Here is a 14,628-nt window from a genome sequence, read left to right as displayed (position 1 = left end):
GGCGGAGAACCGGACAGCTCCCCCGCCTTCATGTCCAGGCAGGTTCCACCACCCCTGGTGGGATAGACGATTATCAGCACACATCAATGTAGCGTCACCGTACTTTCCTCCAACTCTCACCATACCCAGAACTTCGCGGAAGATAATGGAGGAGGGGCCACGTGATACTCTCGCGGGCCCCCCTACTGCCTGCAGGCGTACCATGGTTCTCCCTCCATACTGCCACACCCCATCAGACTCACCACCCACCGTGGACATGCTCTCGCCAGGCTCCAGTGCACCATCCATCACTGGTGGGTCTCCAACTGGACCGCATACTTGAGAGGCTGAGCTCTAAGACAAAGCAGCAGCTCGCGAATAGCACGAGGTCCTCCTGGCCTCACCGTAGCTCTACCAACGCCACAACTGCTCCTGGAAGCATCGTCCAGCTGGTGTAGAAGAAAGGCGTGTAGGACCACCTGCTCCCTCGCCTCCCATTGGTAACCTAGCCTTCCTCCAGGCGCCCAACACGGTCTACGTGAGTGCCACGCTTAAGCGCCAAGTGGCGGCACTGTCGACCGCCCCTGCCTCTACTCACAGGGAGGCCTCAGGCACCCAGATCGCCGCTGTTCTCGTAAGGCCAAGCTGCTACAACCACCTGGGCACCGCTTCCCTTACCTGGCGCCTCTTCACACAGTCCTCGCCCTGACCAAGTCTCCATTCAACCTCGCAGACTATTCTTCCACCTCAAGTGGCTGTGCTATTTTGCTTACACTCTTCCTGTTTGCTATAACCTCGCTCGGTTCTCACAGATCCAGCCTTCCATCGGCAAGCACTCCCGACTTCTGCATCTTCCACAAGGACAGGTATCGCCCGGCTGGACCTCCCTTCATTCCTGCAAAGGGTCTGCCCAGCTTTCACCTCACCCAGGAGAGGTTCTTCCGCCTTTTCTCCCAAACATCCCAATCAACTTCTGGCACAACCTGGATGTTAGAAGGTTTACCAAGGCTTTCATTTCACGAATCGGGTTAATTCACGTTTCGACAGTCTTTTCATCAATGTCTCCCCAACGAGGAAGACAAATGTCAAGGCCGCAATCAGCCGCGACTATCAAGCAGCATGTATTTTGTAGCCAGCGCGCAGCTGGTATACCACCCCGGACATGGGCATCACAGCACACTCCACCAAGAGTGCAGCTACAAACGCAGCCTTGAGAAGGCAGGTTCCCCTGACGGACATCTCGTCATATTACCGGTCAACGACGACCCTGGCTGTGGGCACGTTACACTCTAGCAGCCTGTGCCACATTCGGCAGATCTGCGCTGGAGCACATCATCGGATCAATCTTACCTACCCTGGGAACTGCTCTGAGATCTTCTGATTCAGATCGCCCTCCCTCCACGGTCCATTGGTTACTTACCGTGAAGTGCCCCTCTACTAGCAATGCTCCGGCCCCTCCCCTGAATTCGAACAGCAGTCTCCCACCACCTAACTTACAAATATCATGGGCCCTCGGCAACACAACAACAAACTACCCTACTCTCTCTCCACCTACTAACGGAACCTTCCACTGCTTTGACAGTCTTCTACTGGAGCCAAATGGCCTGCTCGTTCCCAGGAAGTGATGAAAAAACTACATCCTGTCTCCCTGAGAACGAGCTGGGAAACACCCATCCAGACGTCCTCCCCCTTCCTAGTAGAAGGGCCCTTCACGGTAAGTAACCAATGGACCAATCTGTATGGTCTCTTTTGGGAGAAATTCCTAGCGTGTCACCACTGATGCTATTCCCCCTTGTTATTTTTTCTCCTGCTCCTCAAATAGTTGAGGCTGGGGAAGTGAGAGCGGGAGCATGAGATTGCCCGCAGTCACCAGGCAAATGGTAAGCCTATCTTGAAAGGCCTCTCAGAGAATACTAGCTGCCATTTATTCAGGCTGAACTAGCCTGTCTTAATTGGACTCTGACAGTGACCAGCAGGTTGATCACAGATAAACACTTTTGAGTCTCCCAAGCAAAGGGCCAGGCTTAGAACATCTTGCGCACCACTATGTGACTTCTGGGGGGAAACCCAGAAATGACATGATATAGCTCTAGGAATAGTCAGAAACTCTGTGGTTTTACTTATGTAATGTCCGGGTTTTCCCTGACCGTGATGTAGCAGCACCCAGAACACTGTTTCTTCTTGTTTTTAAAAAAAGGCAAGGATGTACATGAAGACATTAAAGAGACTAGGACAGTGGTGGCGAACCTATGGCACGGGTGCCAGAGGTGGCACTCAGAGCCCTCTCTGTGGGCACGTGCAAACAGAGTGCCCCCCCCCCCCACATCTAGGCTGGCCTGGGCCACTGGCTCGGTTATTAGCATTAAACCCAAGACCTAGTTTTGGGGAAGCAGTGTAGGTAACCCTGTTAAGCGCTGTTAAACCCCACTGATTTTCATGCGAAGAACTACAGCGCGATCCTTTACCTGGGAGTAAGCTTGGTTGCTGGCAATGGGGCTTGCTTCTGAGTAAACCCTCCTAGGGTCGCGATTAACCCGTTGGAAGAGTTGCACGGTTGCTTCAAAGCAAAGCCACTGACTATCACCAAGCTTACTCCCGAGTAACGCACGCCTTGGAGCCAACCGTTTTTTCTAAACTAAAACCCCAGTATTCAGGTTAAATTGCTGTGTTGGCACTTTGCGATAAATAAGCGGGTTTTGGGTTGCAATTTGGGCACTCGGTCTCAAAAAGGTTCGCCATCACTGGACTAGGAGTTTGGTTTTGTCTTTCCTTAAAAGTAACCCTGGTGTTAAAGGTAAACAGGAGCTGCATCAAACCAGGCCTTCCATATTCCCTGGCCTGGCAAGGCATATGCTGGGGATCATTAGGAAAGGAATTGATAATAAAACTGCAAAGATTGTCATGCCCTTATATAAAGCAGTGGTGCAACCGCACTTGGAGTCCTGTGTCCAGTTCTGGTCGCCACATCTCAAAAAGGATATCGAAGAGATAGAAAAAGTGCAGAGAAGGGCAACGAGGATGATTGAGGGACTGGAGCACCTTCCTTATGAGGAGAGGCTGCAGCGTTTGGGACTCTTTAGTTTGGAGAGGAGATGTCTGAGGGGGGATATGATTGAAGTCTATAAAATTATGCATGGGGTAGAAAATGTTGACAGGGAGAAATTTTTCTCTCTTTCTCACAATACTAGAACCAGGGGGCATCCATTGAAAATGCTGGGGGGAAGAATTAGGACGAATAAAAGGAAACACTTCTTCACGCAACGTGTGATTGGTGTTTGGAATATGCTGCCACAGGAGGTGGTGATGGCCACTAACCTGGATAGCTTTAAAAAGGGCTTGGACAGATTTATGGAGGAGAAGTCGATCTATGGCTACCAACCTTGATCCTCCTTGATCTGAGATTGCAAATGCCTTAACAGACCAGGTGATCGGGAGCAGCAGCAGCAGCAGAAGGCCATTGCTTTTACATCCTGCATGTGAGCTCCCAAAGGTATCTGGTGGGCCGCTGCGAGTAGCAGAGTGCTGGACTAGATGGACTCTTGTCTGATCCAGCAGGCTCTTTCTTATGTTCTTATTACTGCCATTCTTTCCTCCTTGACCTGTATACTGTGGTTTCCTTGTGTTTGCCGTCACTGCCTGCCTCACAGCTAGGAAACCAAAGTGTGCCTCTTTTGTGTCCCTCCTCTTTTTAACACTTGGTGCCTCTCCTTCTCTTGCAGTGCCAGTGACTTGTGCCTCTGTTCCCATCCCTTGCCATGGCCCAACTAGAGACCCTCTCCGTCCTTAGTGACCCCAGCTACCACAGCCAGGAATCCTTCCACGCATTCGACTCCAGGATCCCCGAGTCCGCCTCCCAAGGCACTATGGGAAGTGTCGGCAGCGGAGTCTCCAGTGAGCAAGAGTTTGCTATGAAGAGCGTGGGCACCAGGACGCAGGGCAACAGCCGGCAAATAGACGGCTCCCGGAACAGCTATTCCACCCGGGAGATCTCCAACCGCTACTCCGGCGAGGAGAAGATCTATAGGACCGAAAAGGTCTCCAACAACATATACATCAATGGAGATATGCGCAAGAGCGAGAAGGTGAAGACGGACTTTTGTGGGAACGTGGCGGCCAACAATGAGAAAAACATGCCACCGCTTCCCCAGTACAGAGAATCCAGTAACCCACCAAAGATATTACCAGTCTCTGGTAAATTGGACCAGGTGAGATGCCCTCTGCCACAACACAGTGAGAGCCGGCACGGTGTAGTGGTTAAGAGCAGGTGCACTCAAATCTGGAGAACCGGGTTTGATTCCCCGCTCTGCCACTTGAGCTGTGGACGCTAATCTGGTGAACCAGGTTAGCTTGTGCACTCCAACACATGCCAGCTGGGTGACCTTGGGCTAGTCAAAGTTCTTCGGAGCTCTCTCAGCCCCACCTACCTCACAGAGTGTTTGTTGTGGAGAGGGGAAGAGAAAGGAGAATGTAAGCCCCTTTGAGTCTCCTCACAGGAGAGAAAGGGGGGATATAAATCCAGACTCTTCTTCTTCTTCTTATAATGCAGGGGCCTCCAACTCTGACCCTCCAGATGTTCATGGACTACTATTCCCATCAGTCCCTGCCTATTGGCCACGCTGGCAGGGACTGATGGGAATCCTAGTCCATGAATGTCTTGAACGCCAGAACAGAATAGTGGTTTGAGTGTCAGATGAGGATTTACGTGGCTCAGGTTCGAATCCCCACTTTGTCAGGGAAGCTCTCTGAGGTGCCTTCTGTACGGGCCAATAAACAGATCCCGCCCCTAAAATGAGTCTGCCCTGTGTTTTTTCACCCAAACCCGGTTTTTTGAGAATCGCGCTAATCGTCTTTTCAAAAATCCCAGGTTGCAGCCGCTCGCGAGCGAACGGCCGGGCAGGAGATGCTTTATTCGCCTCCTTTCTCCTTTTTTTAATTTCACGGGCCTACAACTGAAGCTGCACCAGTTTTGTCAAGATATGTTGGCCCCATGATTATTTCCCCCTTAGGTGTCCGTGTGAGTTTCATTGGCAATACTGATTTACCACCATCTGGAGAAAGTGCTTGTTAGAATGTTTTAATTATGTTTCTGGAATTTATGTAAATTTATTATAATTTTAATATGTGTGTGATCCACCCTGAGCTTGGCTTCACCCTGGGAGGGCAAGATATCAAGTTAAATAAAATAAAATAAATAAAATAAATAAAAAGGTCTTTGCCCAATGCAGAAGCCAGAAGCTGACGGGGACAGACGAATCTCTGTAGGGAGGGAGCTCCCGAAGTTTGATGCAGAAGGAGAGGATGGTTTGAGCCCTTTGGATCCCCAGTAGAGAGAGAAAAAAGTGGTTCAAATGAAGTAAAGTAAGAATTAATAAACACTAAAGTTTGCAGTTCTCCTTATGAGGTTTGAAGGACAAAGGATTTCGGACAAATATAAGCATGTCCAGTTTTTTAGGCAAAGCATCATGAACATGTGCCATTCACTTAAGAAAAGGGGGTGCAAGAGTAAATATTAATAATAATAGAACTACCACTACTGTTGCACTCTGGCTATAACTAATATTTCAGATACACATATCTATATACATGAGTTTATATCATTGTTCATATTTTTTATATTTCATTAGTTATAAATACAATCATTTCTTGTCGACTACATCCAACAGGTAAGTTCAACTTATTTTTGACAATTATAACAAATAGATTCAGGGTCATCCATATTAATTCAGGTAAGTATTTAGTTCATACTCTCCCATCAGTTCAACATCCTTAAGGTAAGTATTCAATCAATGCGACAACATGTATATACAGAATACTTACCTGAGTGGATTCATATAAAATGTTGATGAACCAAGACGGACTGAATATATTTATGTATATACATGTTTTCGCATTGATTGAATACTTACCGTAAGGATGTTGAACTGATGGGAGAGTATGAACTAAATACTTACCTGAATTAATACGGATGACCCTGAATCTATTTGTTATAATTGTCAAAAATAAGTTGAACTTACCTGTTGGATGTAGTCGACAAGAAATGATTGTATTTATAACTAATGAAATATAAAAAATATGAACAATGATATAAACTCATGTATATAGATATATGTATCTGAAATATTAGTTATAGCCAGAGTGCAACATATGCCATTCACTGCCCCAAAATGCCCATTTTGGGTTAAAAGATGGAGCGCAGGATCTTCCGTGTGGAAGAGCCTCAGAAAGCAGGAAGGGGGTGGGGGAGGTTGAGAATTTGATATGGATCCTGGCTGCAGTGTTGGTTTAACCCAGGGGTAGGGAACCTGCGGCTCTCCAGATGTTCAAGAACTACAATTCCCACTAGCCTTTGTCAGCATGGCCAATTGGCCATGCTGGTAGGGGCTGATGGGAATTGTAGTTCCTGAACATCTGGAGAGCCGCAGGTTCCCTACCCCTGGTTTAACCTGTTCCTTGCCTGATGTTATTCCCTCAGTCAGTAATAGGTCCTGCAAGTGATTTTAAGACCTGTTCTTGATATTTGAGGAGGTTTTGTTCTGACATCCTGGAAGGAGCAAATGTATGTAATAGCTATGAACAAGGCTATTCCTTTCCAATATAGCATGATGAGACATGTAGCTTTTGCTGCTAGGGTCGGATGTCTTGGCATTTGCCCTATGATTGACACATGATTGACACATTGCCCTATGATTGACACATTGACACAAGCTCCCGAGGCAGGCTGTCGCAGCCCGCGAAAAGTTTTATTGTTCTTTGTTTAGCCTAAGTATGAATATGTGTGTACATAGCCTAAGTGTGTACATAGACCTGTGCAGCTCAGAGAGCCGGTGGAGAAATGTAGTCATTGCAATTATGCAATTATGCATGATTCTGCTATTTAAATAAGTCTGATCTGAAGCTCTGTGCAGTTATGTCGACTCTACCCAGAAGGGAGACCAAGAGATCATCTCTCAGACGGGAGCAATGACGTTTCATGCGCCCGCTTGACGTCCGCACTCATTCATTCAGGGGGGAATGTGTGTACAGTGGTTTAATTTGCTTCCCTGTTTTCTCTTCTCCCCCTTTGCAGAGCAACGAGCCCTTAGTTAGACCTTCAGCCTTTAAACCAGTAGTTCCTAAAAACTTCCATTCCATGCAGAATCTGTGCCCTCCGCAGAGCAACGGCATCACGGAGAACCGAAAGACTTTGAATCACACCCACAGCAATAGTCCTTCCACTGTCAAAGGCGGCCTGGAAAAGCCCGGCCTTAACAGGACTAGCAACCAAGCGGGCGGTCTCTCCGATTCTGGCCGCAACTCTTTGACAAGCTTGCCCACCTACGGGACGGGCTACAGCCAGCACGTTGGCCCGATGAGCGCCTCGACCAGTCACATAAACCGCATCGGCACAACTTACGCGGAAAAGAACATTGTGGGATATAACGGGATATCTACCTCAGACAGCGGCCGGTCTTCCAGCAAGAGCACTTCCTCATTCAGTAGGCTCAACCATCTCAACGAAACGATGCCTTTCCATTCTCCTTCCACGGACGACATCATCCAGGACCTGGAAGACCGGCTCTGGGAAAAGGAGCAAGAAGTCCTCCAGATGAGGAGAAACCTGGACAAGAGTGAGGCGGCCATCTACCAGGTCTTTGAAGAGAAACAAAAAATCTGGGAGCACGAGATGGAGGACCTCCGGCAGAACTACGCCAACAAACTGCAGCAGGTCTCGAAGAAGGCCCAGAGAGCTCAACAGGCGTTGCAGCTCCAAATCTTTAAGCTCCAGCAAGAGAAGAAAAAGCTGCAAGATGACGTCGGGCAGCTCCTTCAGCAGCGGGAAGAGCTGGAGAAGAAGTTTGTGGCTTTCAAGAAAGAGCAGGCGGAATTCCTTCCCAAGATCGAGGAGACCAAGTGGGAGGTGAGAGTAAGGTGTAGTCCGTCCCATTCCAGATGGGTGTGCTCTTTGTTTCTGAAGACTTTAATTTTTTTAAATGTTTTTGGTAGGTTGAAGAAGTGAACTTGGTCATTAGTAGACTTCCTTTATTTTTATTTTTTTATGCTGGAAGCCGCCTTGAGCCCATAAGGGAAAGGACAACCTATAAATAGAATGGATGGATGGATGGATGGATGGATGGATGGATGGATGGATGGATGGATGGATGGATGGATGGATGGATGGATGGATGGATGGATGGATGGATGGATGGATGGATGGATGGATGGATGGATGGATGGATGGATGGATGGATGGATGGATGGATGGATGGATGGATGGATGGATGGATGGATGAATGGATGAATGAATGAATGAATGGATGAATGAATGACAGCCAGGTTATTAAGACCTATCTTGATTGGGGCAGTGCACCCTTACTCTTCGAGCTAAGTCAGACTACCCAATCTTACTTTCTTGTGTTCTTCCAGTGTGATTCTGATGAGAGGTATTATCTTGCTTACGCAATATGGGTGAGCACAGTGTTGTTAATATGCTTGAAGGAGGTTCCTTTGGTGCATAGGTGTCAAACTCGCGGCCCGCCAGATGTTATGGACTACAGTTCCTATCATCCCCCTGCCAGCATCATGCTGGCAGGGGATGATGGGAACTGTAGTCCATAACATCTGAAGGGCCGTGAATTTGACACCTGTGCTTTGGTGGGTCAGCCAAGAGGAAGTGGTCAAATGGCCTCAGGTCTGTGGCTTCACAAGGCTGGGAATTGAAGGAATGTTCCTAGTGGATGAAGTGATGTTCGGTACCTTGAAGGTGCCGAGTCCCCCCAAAATTGGTCGCATTGCCCTCCTGTGAGCAGACACCATTTGAAACCTCTGTGTATGTGTGTCCGAGAGCTATCTATTAACCCCCAATGCCCTGAATCCCATGTTCAGAGAGAGCCAGCGTGGTATAGTGGTTAAGAGCAGGTGCTCTCTAATCTGGAGGAACCGGGTTGGATTCCCCGCTCTGCCACTTGAGTTGTGGAGGCTTATCTGGTGTACCAGATTAGCTTGTGTACTCCCAACACATGCCAACTGGGTGATCTTGGGCTAGTCGCAGTTCTTCGGGGCTCTGTCAGCCCTGTTGTGAGCAGGAAAAGGATTGTAAGCCCCTTTGAATCTCCTTTCAGGAGAGAAAGGGGGAATATAAATCCAAACTCCTTCTCCTCCTCCTCTTATTTGTTTGTTTGTTTGTTTGTTTGTTTGTTTAATATACCGCCCCATCCCTGAAGGGCTCTGGGCGGTGTACAACATAAAACCATAAATAAAAACATCATAACAAAACTTCCATAAATGTAATAAAAACAACGGTTGTATCCTAAGATGGCCTCCCACCTAAACCTAATACGAGGAGGAGGAGGAGGGAGAGGTAGGGGGTCCTGATGGTATTAAGGACCCATATATCCCAATTATGGGTCCCGATGATATGGGGGGGGGGGCACACTCAGCGGCTGGTTTCTCCAAAAGCCCGGTGGAACAGCTCAGTCTTTCAGGCCCTGCGGAAATCACCAAGGTCCCGCAGGGCCCGGTCAGCTGGAGGGAGAGTGTTCCACCTCTTCTTCTTCTTCTTCTCCTCCTCCTCCTCCTCCTCCTCCTCCTCCTCCTCCTCCTCCTCCTCCTCCTCCTCCTCCTCCTCCTCCTCCTCCTCCTCCTCCTCCTCCTCCTCCTCCTCCTCCTTCAGAAGCTCCAGCCACTGTGCCTGGGTCTCAGGGCTGCTTCGTACATCGCTGTTCTAATGAGAATGCATTGGAATCCAGTTCAGTCTCTGTTGAAATGTTAGAGAAAGGAAGACTCGCACTCGCAAGCAGCCACTACAGGCAGATGGTGTTGGAGGGCTTGCAGAACTGGCTTTCCTGGTCCTCCGCAACTGGAGAAGGAATTACTTTAAAAACAACAGCAGCCTTTATTTTTCTTTAAGTCCTCAGAGGTCACTCAATCTGAAACGATAAGGCGTCCTCCGTTTTCTCCTTCTCTCTTTGTGGGAACTCGAAATAAGCTACTCACACAAAACTTTCTAACCTGTAGTGGTTGGTGATAGGGGTCTATTGTCTTTCTTCAGCATTCCAACACAGAGGGAACCAAGTATGCATCCCCTCTTTCAGAAAGGTGATATCTGAATAGTAAACAACCAAAAAACCACCCACACAATGGGCTGCCGTATCAGCATGTATTCAGGAATCAGTTGAAACACATAAATCCAAAACAAAGGCACAAAAGGAGGCAAAAGCAATGTAAAAACAGCATACAGGTCGAATCTCCACTACCGTCTTAGCCAGGTTTCAGAACACAAACAACCTCAAACCTGGTTAGTTTGTGTTCTGAAACCTGGCTAAGACGGTAGTGGGGATTCGACCGGGGAGGTCGTCCCTCAAACCTGGTTAGTTTGTGTTCTGAAACCTGGCTAAGACGGTGGTGGGGATTCGACCGGGGAGGTCGTCCCTCAAACCTGGTTAGTTTGTGTTCTGAAACCTGGCTAAGATGGTAGTGGGGATTCGACCGGGGAGGCTCGTCCTCAAACCTGGTTAGTTTGTGTTCTGAAACCTGGCTAAGACGGTAGTGGGACTGGACCGGGAGGTCGCCCTCAAACCTGCTGGTTAGTTTGTGTTCTGAAACCTGCTAAGACGGTAGTGGGATTCGGGACTGGGAGGTCGGCCCCTCAAACTTGGTTAGTTTGTGTTCTGAAACCTGGCTAAGATGGTAGTGGGGATTCGACCGGGGAGGTCGTCCCTCAAACCTGGTTAGTTTGTGTTCTGAAACCTGGCTAAGACGGTAGTGGGGATTCGACCGGGGAGGTCGTCCCTCAAACCTGGTTAGTTTGTGTTCTGAAACCTGGCTAAGACGGTAGTGGGGATTCGACCACAGACCACAAAACAGAATGAACTGAAATGCACAAGAAGCCGCAGGAGAACAGGTAAATCCAAAAAGTCAGAAATGAGCAACACTGTAAGGTCAGTGTGCAGAAAATGGAGATTCTCCACTATTTTGTGGTGGATACTTCAAGGTGTTTCAAACAAGGTTAATATGGGATAATGTAGGATGGGACGATCTGGCTTTTCTTCCCGTTTCACAGTTCCAAGACTGCTTTATCAGCAGCTCAAAAAGCCTGCCCAATAATGAGTGATTTTTATATAAATTGATTTTTAATATAAGTTAATTTGGTTGTGCCTTTTTTTTTTGGATAGAGGTTTTTCCTCTAATTCCTTAATGCATGTCGATGCAGTATCTAAACAATATCTTTTTTTTGCCTAGAGGCAATGGCTGCGTTAGGATGTCCTAGTAAACCATAGTTTATCAACCGCAGTTCGATCGAACTTTAGTTTAGCACGACATCTAAATGGAATTTTTGTTTGCTTGTGGGTTTTGAAGGTGGTTGCTAAACCAGGAGTTGAAACCATTATCTCTACATGGCTATTAGTACCGACTGTGGTTTGTTTTTACTTCTAAAAATAGGAATACTACTTCCTTTCAGTTATCTCACCCCTGTTAGCTTCCTGGATACAGGGCGGGTGGGACAGCCCAAACAGAAAAATGTTGCTGCTCCAGCTGCATTCTGCATTTTGAGTGACCGTGTGTGTGTGTGTGTGTGTGTGTGTCTGAGTGTCTGTGTGTGTGTGTGTGTGTGTGTGTGTGTGTGTGTGTGAGAGAGAGAGAGAGAGAGAGAGAGAGAGAGAAGCTGGCCTAGGTTGGGAAAGGGTAGGGTATCAAATCTAATAAAATAAAAATATGAACACACTGTGACTTGTTTGAACCAATGTGTACAACTGGTACACCATGCTGCTTTGCCGTCCACCACTTGGCTGAATAAGCCACGGTTTATTGTGACCTCTAAATGCAGGCAGGCGCTGCATGTTCACAGTACTGAGTGTAGCAGGCAGGGCCAGGAGCCTGTGACATAATTTGTGTTCTTCATGTTGGAAGTGAAGGACTTTGCTCTGTCTCAGTGACAGAGCAGGGACTGATGAGTGAGTCAGAGAAATAGATAGGTCAAGACACGGGACCCTTTTCGCCTACTGTTCTGACACTATCCCTTTAAATGTTTAGAGAATCATAGAGTTGGAAGATACCCCAATGGCCATCAAGTTCAACCCCCTGCAATACAGAAACACACAATCAAAGCACTCAGGACAGATGGCCATCTAGCCTCTGTTTAAAAGCCTCCAAAGGAGACTCCACCACCCTCTGAGGTAGTGCATTCCACCGTCGAACAGCCCTGTCTGTCAGGAAGCTTTTCCTGATGTTTAGGTGGAATCTCTTTCCCTGCACCTTGAATCCCTGACTCCTGGTCCTAGTCTCTGGAGCAGCAGAAAACAAGCTTGCTCCCTCCCCAACATGACATCCCTTTTAGATTGCTACTCTGAAAGAGAAACACCAACACTTTGGAAGGGCATTAAAAACTGACCTAGAGGAGACATCACTGAAACCTGATTTCTTTCACAATGTGGGTTGTCTTCCAGGTGTGCCAAAAGGCAGGGGAGATATCTCTGCTGAAACAGCAGCTGAAGGACTCCCAAGCAGACGTCTCCCAGAAGCTGAACGAGATCGTCGGGCTGCGGACCCAGCTCAAGGAAGGGAAGAGCTTCCTCCGAGAGAAGGAGGAGCAGATGTTGAACCTGAAGGACTCTTACAGCAACAAAAGCGTCAGCCTGGAGATCTGCGAGAGCGAACTGCAGAAGAAGATGGGCGAGGTGCAGATGTTGAGGGAGAAACTCGCCCAGTGCGAACTGGAGGTCTCCAACCTGAAACAGACCTTGACCAGCCTCGGGGGCCAGCAGGGCCACCTCAGCCCCGAGCTCCCCGAGAAGCTCGCGAGGGACCCCATGGCTTGCGAGAGCGACGAGGCCAAGATGAAGCGGCAGAGCGAGGAAAGCCTGGCCGCCCTGAAGAAGGAAGTCGAGAGGCTGCAGGCCGAGCTGAAGGTCGAACGGCAGCAGCGGGAGCAGCAGGTGGCGGACTTTGAGGGGGAGCGCCGCACGTGGCAGGAGGAGAAGGAGAAGGTGATCAAGTACCAGAAGCAGCTGCAGCTGAACTATGTGGAGATGTACCAGAAGAACCAGATCTTGGAGCACAAGGTGAACGAGATGAACGGCAAGGCTGCCAGCCCGCCGCACACCGAAGATAAAAAGACATGGACTCCCTCTCGCCTGGAGAGGATAGAGTCCACGGAGATCTAAGGAAGGAGCCGAGGCATTTAACAGTATGGGGTGTTTTTCTTTTCTTTTCTTATTACTGTGCATGTACTTCAACCGGTGATCTTCCTAAAGAGAAATATGCTATGTAAACCAGCAGTGTAAGATGGGTTGCGCTGGGTCTGCCCAACGTGATTTGGTCCTCTACGGGTTATTAAGGGAAAGGAATGGCCACAGGTGCACTTTTGAGTTTTAGGGACGACTGGGTGTCAGCTGGAGAGATTTTCCGGGGGCGGGGGTGGGTGGGTGGGTTGCTTTCTCCACTATCAGGAGTGCTGTATTCTGCTGTATATTGGCCATCACTATGATCTCCACTCTCCTGTGTTCTTGTGATGTGGGCAGTTTGAAAAGTTTTCTCCCACATCCAGCCCTCTTGGGTAACAGAATTGAAGCTCTATCACAATCAAGATGGCCTCCTTTTTAAGAACATAAGAACAAGCCAGCTGGATCAGACCAGAGTCCATCTAGTCCAGCTCTCTGCTACTCGCAGTGGCCCACCAGGTGCCTTTGGGAGCTCACCTGCAGGATGTGAAAGCAATGGCCTTCTGCTGCTGCTGCTCCTGAGCACCTGGTCTGCTAAGGCATTTGCAATCTCAGATCAAGGAGGATCAAGATTGGTAGCCATAGATCGACTTCTCCTCCATAAATCTGTCCAAGCCCTTTTTAAAGCTATCCAGGTTTTTGCCATGCTCTAGGGTAGGGGTGTCCAACTCTGGCACTTCAGACGTTCATGGACTACAATTCCCATCATGCCTCAGGGGAATTGTAGTCCAAGCACATCTGACGTCCATGAACACCTGAAGCGCCAGAGTTGAACACCCCTGCTCTAGGGGTATATCTATATCACAAACACATTTCTTGGCATCGTCTTCCCCCGCCTCCCCAAAGAACCCTGGGTGTTGGTATTGAGCCAGGGCGGAAATATTTAACGGAATTCTCAACTCCCTCACCAAACCACAACTCCCAGAATTCTTTGGGGGGAAACCATGACAGCTGAACAGGTATAAAAGTGAGTTAAGGTTCGAGTGTAGCTATGTCCTTTTTTTAAAAAAAAAACCCTGCCATATACAAGCCTATTGTCAGCTCATAGAGATGACCTCCGTTTGGGCCAAGTCCAGCTCCAATCTGACCCCACTTACCTGGAAGCAAGTGCTTTTGTTTCAATGGAACTTTCTTCCAAGCCGGGGGAATTTACTGAAGTGTTCTGTAGACCTAAGCCCAGTTCTGCTAGAGGCACGTGTGTGCGCAAGAACAACTCTTGCTTCCCCATGTGTACACAATGTGCAGGACAATTTTAATATTGTTAGGGGTGTTGACTTGGTTTATATAGTGCAGCTCTGCCCCTTTCCAGAGAGAGGGGGATCCAAAACTCAGGTAGTGTGAATTTTTGCCCCTTTTTGCCCCTTGCCCCTTTTTGCCCCTTGCCCTGTGAACCAGAAATATTTAGATCATATTTCCATAGACTTGTTATTTGTGTGCATTTCCCGGCTTTCCC

At 48.4% G+C, this 14,628-nt stretch overlaps 1 protein-coding gene across 8 annotated transcripts in view; it reads left to right on the top strand.

Moving 5' to 3' along the window:
- LZTS3 (leucine zipper tumor suppressor family member 3) overlaps positions 1-13,638 on the top strand; it is a 91,256-nt gene extending 77,618 nt beyond the window's left edge. For 6 of the 8 annotated variants that reach the window (XM_048509949.1, XM_048509948.1, XM_048509947.1 and 3 more), the window contains 3 exons: positions 3,699-4,184; positions 7,046-7,876; positions 12,402-13,638. In XM_048509949.1, the coding sequence (XP_048365906.1) occupies positions 3,735-4,184; positions 7,046-7,876; positions 12,402-13,118 (1,998 nt within the window). In that variant the 5' untranslated portion in view covers positions 3,699-3,734 and the 3' untranslated portion in view covers positions 13,119-13,638. Of the gene's footprint in view, positions 1-871; positions 884-3,698; positions 4,185-7,045; positions 7,877-12,401 lie in introns of those variants that run through there. The other 2 variants (XM_048509953.1, XM_048509955.1) reach the window with 2 other exon arrangements.
- Positions 13,639-14,628: the final 990 nt, after the last annotated feature.

The sequence above is a fragment of the Sphaerodactylus townsendi genome, linkage group LG10, assembly GCF_021028975.2.
Source record: "Sphaerodactylus townsendi isolate TG3544 linkage group LG10, MPM_Stown_v2.3, whole genome shotgun sequence".
NCBI classification, from domain to species: domain Eukaryota; kingdom Metazoa; phylum Chordata; class Lepidosauria; order Squamata; family Sphaerodactylidae; genus Sphaerodactylus; species Sphaerodactylus townsendi.
Note: the sequence above shows the minus strand (reverse complement) of the source record. Positions and strands in the feature narration are given on the sequence as shown.